General features: G+C 39.3%; 2 protein-coding genes and 3 non-coding genes across 6 annotated transcripts in view; 3 read left to right on the top strand and 2 right to left on the bottom strand.

Moving 5' to 3' along the window:
- LOC106948285 (meiosis 1 arrest protein-like) overlaps positions 1 to 7,725 on the bottom strand; it is a 39,344-nt gene extending 31,619 nt beyond the window's left edge. The window contains exons 1-3 of the mRNA XM_015033864.1: positions 7,466 to 7,725; positions 7,183 to 7,380; positions 5,169 to 5,334 (exon numbers count right to left, since the gene is read on the bottom strand). Of these exons, the coding sequence (XP_014889350.1) occupies positions 5,169 to 5,334; positions 7,183 to 7,380; positions 7,466 to 7,723 (622 nt within the window). The 5' untranslated portion in view covers positions 7,724 to 7,725. The remainder of the gene's footprint in view (positions 1 to 5,168; positions 5,335 to 7,182; positions 7,381 to 7,465) is intronic.
- On the top strand, positions 1,991 to 2,062 carry trnaa-cgc (transfer RNA alanine (anticodon CGC)). The gene has a single exon. It is a non-coding gene; the product is annotated as a tRNA-Ala (tRNA).
- On the top strand, positions 6,582 to 6,653 carry trnaa-ugc (transfer RNA alanine (anticodon UGC)). The gene has a single exon. It is a non-coding gene; the product is annotated as a tRNA-Ala (tRNA).
- Positions 7,726 to 8,233: 508 nt separating the features above from the next.
- On the bottom strand, positions 8,234 to 13,174 carry LOC106948274 (meiosis 1 arrest protein-like). Of its 2 annotated transcripts, none has more exons than XM_015033855.1 (4): positions 13,069 to 13,174; positions 10,736 to 10,999; positions 10,453 to 10,650; positions 8,234 to 8,604 (listed from the first exon to the last, which is right to left on the bottom strand). In XM_015033855.1, exons 2-4 carry the CDS (start codon positions 10,991 to 10,993, stop codon positions 8,398 to 8,400), a joined length of 663 nt encoding a protein of 220 aa, XP_014889341.1. In that variant the 5' UTR covers positions 10,994 to 10,999; positions 13,069 to 13,174; the 3' UTR covers positions 8,234 to 8,397. The 2 variants fall into 2 exon arrangements, with proteins under 2 accessions (XP_014889341.1, XP_014889342.1); XM_015033856.1 differs by lacking the exon at positions 13,069 to 13,174 and adding an exon at positions 12,799 to 12,921.
- On the top strand, positions 9,852 to 9,923 carry trnaa-ugc (transfer RNA alanine (anticodon UGC)). The gene has a single exon. It is a non-coding gene; the product is annotated as a tRNA-Ala (tRNA).
- Positions 13,175 to 13,691: the final 517 nt, after the last annotated feature.

Genomic DNA, 13,691 nt, shown 5'->3' with positions numbered 1-13,691 from the left:
AGTCTACAACTAGATAATAAAACGAAGCGCCATAGATCTAGGTTGAAACATCACAAATCTGTGGTAATACAAGAGAGATAAAGCAGATGAAAGGATAGAGGAAATTAGATATTTTACCGCAAAGTACAAAGGAGGAGGGGGAGACGTAGCGGCAAAGAGCTATCCTGAAAACAGGAGGAGGGAGTGGAGGAGGAGAAAGCAATTAGACAGCTGGAGAGGAGAGAGGGAATCTGCCGTGGCTTGATGGAGAATTGCGCACGCTGTGAAGTGGGGTTTGATTGAAGAAAAAGTGAAAATCATGACAGAAAATCGCATTGGCTCAGAGACCACACACTCATACGGCACTCTGACATCTCAAGCACAGAGAGACAGAGATGGGGAACATGTGCAAGAAGAGACAGCCATGAGTCATGTGTGGAGGACACACATATGAGATGTGTGCAACGTGACGAAAAAACCCCGCCAGAAGTGACTGTGAGTCAGTGCTGTGGCTTGAGAGGAGTGAGAATGAGAGGAAAAGGATGAAAGAGGGAAAAGAAGGAGAGAGGATTAGAGGTGATATAATGTGCTAACAATCCGTTTCTGTGGAGGGACACATCCAGGAACCGCCTAAAGAGTGCCAGCTTAAAATTTACCCAAGATGTGACTGCTTCTGCTTAACGCTAAGAGGTTTTAGGCAAAGCTTTCAAAGAAATACCACAAGCCCCCACGTTAATTGCTGTAATAAAGTAGACGCACTGGTGATTACCACTGCTTTCATAAAATGTGATTACCTTCATTTTAAATACGGCGCCAAATTCCTTAGGATCAGCAATCCACACAAACGGCAGACTTAAGATTACAAATTTTCTTTGATAAAACCGTCAGGGTGAAAAAGCACTCTGGATTTTAAGATAATTTAAGATAATTTATTCATCATTTCTCCATCCAAAATTTAATTGAGGGAAATTTGGTCAGAAAATGAAACTGAGGAAAATCTGACTAAATGTCTTTATGGAATAATTATAAAACAATAGAAATGTTGCTTCTTTGAAGACATTGAAAGGCCACCTCAGTTCTGATTGTGGTATAGAAATTCTAGTTTTGTACATTTTGACACTAATAGGCCTGTTTAAGTTACACTGCGTTCAAGTTGCTGCCCCTTGTGGGAAGTGACAGAAAATGCCAATATGCTGATCTCACTTCAAGGTGTGAATGGTTGTGAAACTCCCTGAGTAAAAGAACAAAGACTGCAGTGCTGGTGTTTGGTAGGTGAGACCAGGGGAAATCTCTGCGATTAGAAACCTTTATCTCCTGGTAAATGCGTTTACACTCCAGCCTGCTACAAAAGATGCTGACACAAGTCTAGACCAGAAGAGCTCTAACCTGTTGTTCCTTGTTTGTCTTGGATATTCACATCTGTTTTCACATTTTGTCACATTAAAAACAACCTTCAATGTACTTTATCGGGACCTGAGAACCTGATTTAAAAGGAAGTGAAAGGGAAGTGATGCATGGTGTGACTATTCAGAATCTAAAAAAATGTGGTTCTGGAATTGTATTTAACTCCAAATACTCTGATGCATCTAAACAGCATCCAGTTCAAACCAACTTCAGAAGTTACCAAAGTAAAAAAACAACAACTTTTAAATCATAAATGCCATAATTCATCTGTCACTTTTTTTTTTTTACAGAGATGGGATCCAGCACAGAGAGCCTGCTTTGCTTGGATGACATCCTGGGTTTAATCCCCAGCTGAGCTTCTCATTAAACACGTTTAAGAAGTAGACAGGCTAAAAGCAAAAATATTCAGAAATTGTCAAATATCTTAAAAAATCAAAAATCCTTAAAAAACAGTAATCTGGTGCAAGCAGGCAGATTGAAGTTTGAAAATAAAGGGTAAGCAGCATAGCAATATTCTCACTTTCTTCTTTTATGTTGTCAATGTCAATTATTGCCACCTACTGGCAGAGACAGGTATTAGGGAGTTATGATTGAGGTTTCTGCAGGAGGGGATGTAGCTCAGTGGTAGAGCGCATGCTTCGCATGTATGAGGTCCTGGGTTCAATCCCCAGCATCTCCAACTCTTTGGCCAGAAAGTCAAAGTGCAGCTGCTGTTAATCCACTACACAACATGAATCAGCAGCTCATTTTAACCACAAATCTAAATTTAGACGAAGTTTATTCTGAACACGAACGTCGGATAAAACAGTTAAGAGTCGCGGCGTTAAAAGCCGTTGTGAATGCTGTGGCCTACGTTTTATAAACACCAGCTCACTTAAGTAGAGAGATCAACCAAAATTAGGAAAAGGAGCGATTTATATGGGATTAAATGTCATTTGTAAATGCATCATTCATAGGAAGCAGCTGCTGTTTATTTTAGAGTTTATAAACACTATAAATATTAAGAGCCTTAACAGCAGGGAATGTTTAAGAAAAAAAAAAGGAGTAATCTTTGGCTGACTGTGGATGTAATGACTCTACGTTTTTTTTTTTTTTAGTTTTTTTTATTGCTGTTCCCAGAATTTAGATGTTTAGTGCTGTTTGGAAATGACAGGCGAAGCTCAGCATTATCTGTGTGGCGGCAGGAAGCTGGAGCTGAGAAGAGACGATGGGTTGTGCGCCCGAACACATCTGAGCCGTTCCCTTCAAGTTCCTGTTGTCTCAGTGCTTGACTGTTTACCTTCCAGCTAAAACCAAACAAGTTTATTCATGTGAGACTGATGGGTGCATTGATGGAGAGCTGATCCACGAACAACACATAATGTAAAGACAGCCCGTTTTGGAAGGGTGCGTAAATAGACCAAAGAGTGTGCTTTTGAATTTGGATTAGAGGCACATGCATCTGTGGGCTAAATGTAAATGAAGTTGTTATGAAAATGAAACGTATCTGACAGAGTGCTGATTTGAATAAGCTTTTTTCCAAATACAATATGAGGAGGAGGAGGAAGCGAGAGTTAGTTAGCCGGCTGAAATGGATGAATCTCTGAACGACGACACAAAGGGCTTACGATTTCTTTCTGTTTCTGCTTTTACTGTCGCAACCAAACGTTTCAGATCATCAAGCAGATCATGATACGTGACAAATATAGCCCAAACAAATACAAATGATCTGTTCAAATGATCATTTTATTTATTATCGGGAATTACAAGAACTGTACAAAACACTCTGACTCTTTGTAAGTAAAAAACCAACTGATCCCCTTACACGTAATAACTGGTTGTTGGAAACAAGTCACCAAACATGGAGAAGCAGCATTTAATTTCACTGCTCCTCAATTCTGAAACAAACTTCCAGAAAACTGTGAAACTGTTGAAACACTGAGTTCCTTTAAATCAAAGCTAAAAGCCCATTTTTTCCTCAACTTGCCTGTTGCTGACATTCATTATTCAAACAAACTTGCTGTAGAATTACTTGGCATATCAAGTGTCTGGTGGCAGATTTCCTCAGGAAAACTTTCGCTGAAAACAAGACGGGCTTTCGCTCGTCAGTGTGCTTTTCGCAGAAACTATCAATTCAAATGAAAGCTATAATTAAAATATTAAGAGGAAAAACAAAAACACCTCACAATGCGTCAAGTCTCCTACTAAATCGCTGTCTGCTTCGGAGGAAAATAAACCAACAATGACCTACGAAGCAAATCAGACTAGTGGTGATTTTAGATAATGGTTAAGATCTGCTTCACCAAGAAAATTCGGGCTGGAATGAAACTCATTAATCATTTAAGCTTGCCCCCGTTCCCAAGGCCACAGTGCTCTCTGGAGACAATCCGACAAACGAAATTTATCACTGTTGCCCCGGAAAGTGTTCCTGTCAGTGTGACGGCGTTGCTGTGGACGTCCTCCAGCCCCGACAGTGACTCGTGCAAAGATTCGTAACATCAACATCCGACCAGAGTTCATCGTTTTTCAGTCTGCAGTCAGGAATGTCGGCCTTCAAGGGGAAGATTTGCAGAATTTTTTTCATGCAGGATTTATTTATCTGTTTTATGCTCTGCACTTTGTCTCAAATTAAAACTCCAGCTCATTGTATAATTAAGATTTATTGGCAATTTAAATGTCACATGTTTTGTCTTCTAAAAGATTCACCACAGATTTTTAAAATGCCTTTTCTTTCCAGCTGGCGTCATTCTTGAGTTTTATCAGGGCTGAATGTGACAATTCAGATTCCTTTTCAGAAGAAAGAGCAAACTACAAACTTCCCATCATGTTTATAATTTTCACATTAAAAGTAATAAATTCATCTTATAAGTTTAGATCAGTGAACATGCACAAGGAAAACAGTTATATCTATAAATCTATCACTGCAACATTTAAACTTCCAACAGTGCATTTGGATAAGATCCCTTAGCAGCAGTCAATAAAGAATATTTCCAATAAAGACACATATGTATGAATGTATGTATGCATGCATTTAAATGTGGTTTCATAAAAAAATCCCAGCACCTCTCCAGAAAAAAACGCATGTAAACTCCACAAAACCCAGAGTCCATCTCCATTTTCCACTTCAGTTATTTCAAATACAATTGATTTATTTGACTGAGAAAAAGAACTCGGCAATCCTAATGTAAATATTCTGATACAATAAATAGAAATGTGTGCTGGTTTAAGTAGCAGGAGAAATGTGATTTCTGTTCTGCTTCTACTCTCTCGATGCTCCCAAACAACGCTGTTGCTAGTTACAGCGACAGAAAGGTTTAAATGGGAAGAAGTGGGACAAAGGAACACCCATTTCTGTCAGATGTTATGTAAAAAGCCGAGGAGCAGACAGCAAGTTTTACAGCGTTGCATAACTGATCGAACTATGTGAGGCAGGAAAAACATCACAACATCGTTAGTGTGATGGTTTTCATCACGTAAAAGTTTGGGGCAAAACAAACTTCCAGTGAGCTCAACGATGTCCTCATTTCATGATGCATCTCCAAGTCAATACAGCAGAACAGAAGGGCGATGGCTACGTGAATAATAAGCAAATAATTGAATGGCACAAACATCCCACCAACTGTGATAATATCAGTTATGCTGAAACTGCAAAAAACATTAGTAATGCAACATTATGAATGGGTTGAAACAGAAGCGAGTGTGAACGGGAGGGGCTTGGAAACATTTACAGCTAGCAGCGCCAGATAGCTACATTTAAACAACTCGTCAGGTACTATCAGTTGAAAATCCTCCTCTATGCGTCGTACCTTCAGTCATTGTGGCTTCAGGTGAGTGGGAGTCCTGGCTCCAGTCATTCGTTCCAACAATCTGGACAACCAGGAGCCGCCTGAGGGGCACCAGGTCGGCTCCTTTCAGCCCGCTCTCCAACTGATGAATCAGGCTGCGCCCCGGCTGGCTGGTCACCACGGTAACCTGAGAAAACACGGAGGCGAACCGATTAAAAGCAACTTATCTAGAAACAATTCAAACCAGATGTGTTGTGAAAACATTAAAACAAACAAAAAAAGAAACTCCAAATATAATTTTGTCCTTATATTTAAAAAAAAAAATAGTCTTAAGACATTTTACAACACCAACTGTTGTACTACTAACTAATTATTAAGATTATTACGAGTTTAAAGAAGTGCAAGGTACAAGATAACCAAAACAGTTGTAGCTCATATATTTGTTTAACATTGTTTACCTTTTTGCTCTCAGCTCAAACACTCTGGACAGAGTTAAAATGAACTCTACTAGATACTAAAGTAATAAATGTGAACTTCTGAAATTAAAGACAACAAAGAAAACTCCAAAACACCGTCATGCTTATTATTCCATTCCTAAAGTGGAAAAGCTTTTTTTGTTTTTATGTCAGAAAGTGAGAAATAGTTCGTCAGTCTTTTTAAACGAAACGAGTAAATATCTGGTTTCACCTAAATCATGCGCGTGGATAAAAACTTGTACTGTATTAGTAGATTAGCGACAGGCGTGCAGACACTCATTCACAGGGTTATTATGCCTCTGTGTCTGGTAATAGGAGCTATTCATATCGGCTGATGTTGGGAACAGAGCGTCCCAGTGTGTCATCCACAAACTCCTCATCCAGAAACCACTGCGTCTGGAGTCTGTAGAGCATTAAAGTTTAACAAGCACAGATGGGACTGGTTCATCTTTCAACGGACTTTTAATCCCAAATTTGACAACCTGGAGTTTTAGCAACTTGTAAGAACATCTACACAAACATCATCACAATCAAGAGCTTTGAGTTGACTGAAATAAGCAGCGCTTCTAATGCTTTATAGATGCAGTGTGTTACAGGGATTGATGTAAGATGATAGTTTTACTCTGTAGTTAGAATAGTTTTGGCCGTTTACACCTCCGCAAATGTCTGAAAGTCAGCCACTGTGTCTTCTGTTCTGCTGACTGACCGAAACCGTCCACCAGGTCACGTCTGTATGTGAGCGGTTAACAACGGTCGCCACACTGCTGCCAAAGTAGCCACTTTCTTGCTATTTTTAGCACCTTTTCAGACAAAAAAAAATCAGAATGTCAAGCTTTCTGAAGACCGGCGATCAGCCGAAAAACTACAATCAGTGCCCCGCTTGCAATTATTAGTGAAACTATGCATGGTGTGGAAATTTAATTTGTATTGAAGTGTTACATGCTCAAATAGCAACAGTGGGGATGTAGCTCAGTGGTAGAGCGCATGCTTTGCATGTATGAGGTCCTGGGTTCAATCCCCAGCATCTCCAACTCCTTTTCCTCAGAGGTCTGTAGTTATACACCGACTTGAAGCACAAATCATGACCTGCAGATTGGATTGGAAAGTAAAAATCTGAAACTAAATGTAGTTTAATTCAAGAGACTGAAAATCTATTGACGGAGAGGTTTCCCTTTCCTCAATTTTTTCACTTCCAGTCCTAATCAAAGAAGGGTAAGAAAAAAAACAGCATGATGTTGAACTGGAGCAAAGTTTTTATCAGAAAGATCAACATCTTTAGCCTTCAGGATAGAGCTGACAGTTTCAGCTCTAAAAGTTAAGTGCAACAAAGTTTCTTTCTAAGATTTTTCTGACTCTTTTCTTTGCTGAACTTGTGACTTTTCCAAACGTATGATTCATTGACTGGTTTTCCTCCGCTGATCTGAGAAATTAAAGCTATCCAGCAGTACACTCAGAGTTCAATAAATCCCCTGCAAAAACTTTGCTAGACACCTGGCCTTTTCCAGAAAGACTCCAGTTCAGAGGAATAAAAAAAGAAGACTACAAGAGCCTTTATGTACCTCCACAGATGCGTTGCTGCAGGCCTGGTTGCCTGTGCTGGTGTGTCTGATAAACTGCTTAAACTGCTGCAGACTGTCCAGCACCGCCTGTCGCAGCAGATCGCCTCCTTTGGCTGCACTTTTGATGCAACTTTCACCTGGAATAGACCTCAGCTCCTCCACGCAGGACTGCAGCCTGGCCAAATTTCCACGGACCTGCTGTAAGCAGAAAAAACAGCCAGACTGAATGCGAATGGACAGAGAGAGAGAGGCATGAAAACATGCTTTTGTGATGTTCTCTAACCACAAATGGCAGCAGACACTCCGGCTGCCTGCTGATGGCGTAGAGGCTGAGTAGGGGTATCCTGCAGGGTCCATCCAGGCTGCAGGCCAGCGACAGGAAGTTGTCCAAGGCATCACAAAGCACGGAGCAAGTGTCTGACCAACCGGGGGGCAGTGCCTCCACAATCAGGACCCTCGCTGCTTGACGGGGCAACGAGGAGGACCAAAAGACCAAACTCCCCGCACTGGAAGAACTGGGTTGCCTCTTCCTGTTGTCCATGGGCTCCTGGAAGACAATGTGCACAACACACCAAAATAAATATGCAACTTTAAAGCAAAACCAAATCCTTTATCTAAAAAAAACAGAAAACTAATCAGACTGCTAGAATAACACGTGTGCATTTAAGGAGAGCATAACATGAATTAAATTCGTTGGACATTTGCAACTGCATAAAGAATAGCAGAGATATAATTTGTTTTTGTCCAGAGCATAGTTACATTTATTGCAATAGTTGACACGGAGTAGTTTTGTCCTTTCAATTGGAATGATTTCATGTTTGTTTCATCATGTTGCCTTAAATTTGTCCCTGAGTCTCTNACTGATCGAACTATGTGAGGCAGGAAAAACATCACAACATCGTTAGTGTGATGGTTTTCATCACGTAAAAGTTTGGGGCAAAACAAACTTCCAGTGAGCTCAACGATGTCCTCATTTCATGATGCATCTCCAAGTCAATACAGCAGAACAGAAGGGCGATGGCTACGTGAATAATAAGCAAATAATTGAATGGCACAAACATCCCACCAACTGTGATAATATCAGTTATGCTGAAACTGCAAAAAACATTAGTAATGCAACATTATGAATGGGTTGAAACAGAAGCGAGTGTGAACGGGAGGGGCTTGGAAACATTTACAGCTAGCAGCGCCAGATAGCTACATTTAAACAACTCGTCAGGTACTATCAGTTGAAAATCCTCCTCTATGCGTCGTACCTTCAGTCATTGTGGCTTCAGGTGAGTGGGAGTCCTGGCTCCAGTCATTCGTTCCAACAATCTGGACAACCAGGAGCCGCCTGAGGGGCACCAGGTCGGCTCCTTTCAGCCCGCTCTCCAACTGATGAATCAGGCTGCGCCCCGGCTGGCTGGTCACCACGGTAACCTGAGAAAACACGGAGGCGAACCGATTAAAAGCAACTTATCTAGAAACAATTCAAACCAGATGTGTTGTGAAAACATTAAAACAAACAAAAAAAGAAACTCCAAATATAATTTTGTCCTTATATTTAAAAAAAAAAATAGTCTTAAGACATTTTACAACACCAACTGTTGTACTACTAACTAATTATTAAGATTATTACGAGTTTAAAGAAGTGCAAGGTACAAGATAACCAAAACAGTTGTAGCTCATATATTTGTTTAACATTGTTTACCTTTTTGCTCTCAGCTCAAACACTCTGGACAGAGTTAAAATGAACTCTACTAGATACTAAAGTAATAAATGTGAACTTCTGAAATTAAAGACAACAAAGAAAACTCCAAAACACCGTCATGCTTATTATTCCATTCCTAAAGTGGAAAAGCTTTTTTTGTTTTTATGTCAGAAAGTGAGAAATAGTTCGTCAGTCTTTTTAAACGAAACGAGTAAATATCTGGTTTCACCTAAATCATGCGCGTGGATAAAAACTTGTACTGTATTAGTAGATTAGCGACAGGCGTGCAGACACTCATTCACAGGGTTATTATGCCTCTGTGTCTGGTAATAGGAGCTATTCATATCGGCTGATGTTGGGAACAGAGCGTCCCAGTGTGTCATCCACAAACTCCTCATCCAGAAACCACTGCGTCTGGAGTCTGTAGAGCATTAAAGTTTAACAAGCACAGATGGGACTGGTTCATCTTTCAACGGACTTTTAATCCCAAATTTGACAACCTGGAGTTTTAGCAACTTGTAAGAACATCTACACAAACATCATCACAATCAAGAGCTTTGAGTTGACTGAAATAAGCAGCGCTTCTAATGCTTTATAGATGCAGTGTGTTACAGGGATTGATGTAAGATGATAGTTTTACTCTGTAGTTAGAATAGTTTTGGCCGTTTACACCTCCGCAAATGTCTGAAAGTCAGCCACTGTGTCTTCTGTTCTGCTGACTGACCGAAACCGTCCACCAGGTCACGTCTGTATGTGAGCGGTTAACAACGGTCGCCACACTGCTGCCAAAGTAGCCACTTTCTTGCTATTTTTAGCACCTTTTCAGACAAAAAAAAATCAGAATGTCAAGCTTTCTGAAGACCGGCGATCAGCCGAAAAACTACAATCAGTGCCCCGCTTGCAATTATTAGTGAAACTATGCATGGTGTGGAAATTTAATTTGTATTGAAGTGTTACATGCTCAAATAGCAACAGTGGGGATGTAGCTCAGTGGTAGAGCGCATGCTTTGCATGTATGAGGTCCTGGGTTCAATCCCCAGCATCTCCAACTCCTTTTCCTCAGAGGTCTGTAGTTATACACCGACTTGAAGCACAAATCATGACCTGCAGATTGGATTGGAAAGTAAAAATCTGAAACTAAATGTAGTTTAATTCAAGAGACTGAAAATCTATTGACGGAGAGGTTTCCCTTTCCTCAATTTTTTCACTTCCAGTCCTAATCAAAGAAGGGTAAGAAAAAAAACAGCATGATGTTGAACTGGAGCAAAGTTTTTATCAGAAAGATCAACATATTTAGACTTCAGGATAGAGCTGACAGTTTCAGCTCTAAAAGTTAAGTGCAACGAAGTTTCTTTCTAAGATTTTTCTGACTCTTTTCTTTGCTGAACTTGTGACTTTTCCAAACGTATGATTCATTGACTGGTTTTCCTCCGCTGATCTGAGAAATTAAAGCTATCCAGCAGTACACTCAGAGTTCAATAAATCCCCTGCAAAAACTTTGCTAGACACCTGGCCTTTTCCAGAAAGACTCCAGTTCAGAGGAATAAAAAAAGAAGACTACAAGAGCCTTTATGTACCTCCACAGATGCGTTGCTGCAGGCCTGGTTGCCTGTGCTGGTGTGTCTGATAAACTGCTTAAACTGCTGCAGACTGTCCAGCACCGCCTGTCGCAGCAGATCGCCTCCTTTGGCTGCACTTTTGATGCAACTTTCACCTGGAATAGACCTCAGCTCCTCCACGCAGGACTGCAGCCTGGCCAAATTTCCACGGACCTGCTGTAAGCAGAAAAAACAGCCAGACTGAATGCGAATGGACAGAGAGAGAGAGGCATGAAAACATGCTTTTGTGATGTTCTCTAACCACAAATGGCAGCAGACACTCCGGCTGCCTGCTGATGGCGTAGAGGCTGAGTAGGGGTATCCTGCAGGGTCCATCCAGGCTGCAGGCCAGCGACAGGAAGTTGTCCAAGGCATCACAAAGCACGGAGCAAGTGTCTGACCAACCGGGGGGCAGTGCCTCCACAATCAGGACCCTCGCTGCTTGACGGGGCAACGAGGAGGACCAAAAGACCAAACTCCCCGCACTGGAAGAACTGGGTTGCCTCTTCCTGTTGTCCATGGGCTCCTGGAAGACAATGTGCACAACACACCAAAATAAATATGCAACTTTAAAGCAAAACCAAATCCTTTATCTAAAAAAAACAGAAAACTAATCAGACTGCTAGAATAACACGTGTGCATTTAAGGAGAGCATAACATGAATTAAATTCGTTGGACATTTGCAACTGCATAAAGAATAGCAGAGATATAATTTGTTTTTGTCCAGAGCATAGTTACATTTATTGCAATAGTTGACACGGAGTAGTTTTGTCCTTTCAATTGGAATGATTTCATGTTTGTTTCATCATGTTGCCTTAAATTTGTCCCTGAGTCTCTGCGGCAACATTTGTTTGTTAGAGTTTAAACACATAAAAAAATAAATTCACACCAAGCTGAATAAAGTGGCCAGGTGAGACACTGAGCCGGTGGTAAACTATGGAAGAAGAATAACTCAAGGTAGTTTACTTTTTGTTACCAGGCTGTGTCATCATCAGTTAGGAACATGTCCAACAAAACACTTCAGCGATCAAGCTGAAAATAACTGACAGATAATATTCTCCACAAAGACTGAGCTCCCACCATCTGTCTTCGACTGAATCCCTGTAACAAACCGAACCACCCATGACGACCACATCAAACACCTTTCACCCTCACACCTTCCACTTGCGTCATCTTTTTTTTTTTTTACTCGTCTGTGAAGAAAAAGTAATCAGACTCAGTCCAGCTGAGATGTATGGTCTCTGCAGGCATGCCTGTATTAGGCAGATGTTGGTTGAAGTGGATTTTTCTTTTCTTTTTCTTTTTTTTTTTTTTAACGGGTATTATTGCATTTCACAGGCTGGGAAATGGTGAGAAAATTTCACAGTAGTGCACAATAAATACATGTCTGTTTTCTTATTTTATACATTAAGTAGGCATGCTAAAATCACTCAGTCTGTGGCTGGGGTTTTTGGTTCAATTACTCGATTCGTGATTGCATTAGTGGCTGCATCATCGCCTCAAAAATAGGTTTTTATTTGCTGTCGCCGGCTGCAGTTTCACATTTTTCATTTGAGGTCTGAGAAACCCGGTTTTAACTAACTGACAACAAATACAAGTGTATTTAAACCTAAGTGTTCTGCTATGTGATGTTTATTATTATTATTATTGTTACCTGGAGTTGACATCAAACCAGACTTAATAAAGTTTATGCTTAACTGACACATACAAAATTTGGTTTCCATTAAAAAATTGGAAATTATATTTGTCTTGATTTCATAATTAAAAAATAAGGCAATATAAATACCTCTTTTTTTCCAAGGCATAATATTTGCTGTTGGTGCTTTTACGGTACAATGTCATTTTATTGACATTGTACCGTTACAACGTCAATAATATGTACAGTAGATGGACAATAGTTACTTTTTGGCTGAGTAAAAGCTCTATTTAAAACACACACAACAACTAACAAAGGCAGAGATCATTTGTTAATTTTAATATCTAGAAAACCTTTAGGGTTAAGTAGTTTTTTGGTGTTTCCTGATAACTTTAAACAGTTTTTTGTGTTAACTGAAGGAATTAATTATTTTAGTCTACTTTCAGACAAAATTATTTTGACGTAAGTTTAATTTTTCTATTGTACCTTGTGAATGCAGCTATTTTCTACATTAAACTAAGAATTTCTATCAAAATAAAGCACCAAAAAGAAAAACAAAACAATGCCTACAATCACAATGTATAAACACTTAGAAGCTATATCTTATTAAAATCAGGTTAGATATTGGCTTAGCTATTTTCTTTATCTCGCTTTAGCATTAGCTTAAACTAACTGTTATATAAACTTACTTATCCTTTATCTTGTAAAATGAAGAACTGCTAAATGAGCTACAGCTAGGCACTTTATATGTGAACAGCACCAACAACAAATGTTAGCAACTAAATCGGAAAGTTTTAACTGCTAAATTAAACCTAAAATCTGCCTGCCTAGATAGCGTGCTAACATTTGCTAGCGCTAACGGTATGCTAACTAGCTTCATCAGCTAACATCCGCTTGTAATTTATTTAAAAATCTCTTTACCTCTCATTTGGCTCTTTTCATAGCAATATTAAACTTACCTTTACGTTATATCCCGTTCTTTACGACTGAAATGCTTGAGCCAGTAAAAATAAATCTAGAGAATTATGTGGATAGGGATTGCTTAGGGATCAAACTTTTCAAACATTTACCATAAACAATATACAGCAGAAAACTTTGAAAGAGTTAATATCTACAATATCTTTATCTCTAAATAAAAACATAATTGCAAAGTTTAATCAAATTGATAGCAGGGATATTTTACTTACATGTAAAAATAAAAACAAAACAATTTGGTTCAAAGGATTGGCAACTTTATTTGGGTATGAACTACAGATGTGGCAATTTAAAAATTGCATGCTGAAGAACTATTTAATAAAATTGATTGATTTGTTTTATTTGAAAAGGAGGAAAGTTGACAGCATTTTTTTTTTTTTTTTTACATTTTCCTAAAACAAAAACTCACAATGTAAGTAAGATGGGGAAAGGAATTGGGATGGCAATAATCAGTTCTTCAATATTAGCTAAAATAATTCTGGTTGCTATGAGTACATTATTCGTATAGAGGACAGCAATCACTGGAACCGTATTACTGCCATCTAGTAGTAAGAAATATGGATATTTTTCCTAACTTTTCTCATTTGTCTTTAAATAGTATTTTAAA

This window comes from Poecilia latipinna, unplaced genomic scaffold (assembly GCF_001443285.1).
Source record: "Poecilia latipinna isolate Pla-1442-1.1 unplaced genomic scaffold, P_latipinna-1.0 Scaffold281, whole genome shotgun sequence".
Lineage (NCBI taxonomy): Eukaryota > Metazoa > Chordata > Actinopteri > Cyprinodontiformes > Poeciliidae > Poecilia > Poecilia latipinna.
Note: the sequence above shows the minus strand (reverse complement) of the source record. Positions and strands in the feature narration are given on the sequence as shown.

Bases quoted from the DNA above. Each gene is read 5' to 3' on its own strand.
- LOC106948274 (XM_015033855.1), bottom strand. From the start codon at position 10,993: ATGGACAACAGGAAGAGGCAACCCAGTTCTTCCAGTGCGGGGAGTTTG. The intron at 10,651-10,735 runs GTTAGAGAACAT...TTCTGCTTACAG, and splicing joins AGTGTCTGCTGCCATTTGTG to CAGGTCCGTGGAAATTTGGC. The intron at 8,605-10,452 runs GTACATAAAGGC...GTGTTTTCTCAG, and splicing joins GCAGCAACGCATCTGTGGAG to GTTACCGTGGTGACCAGCCA.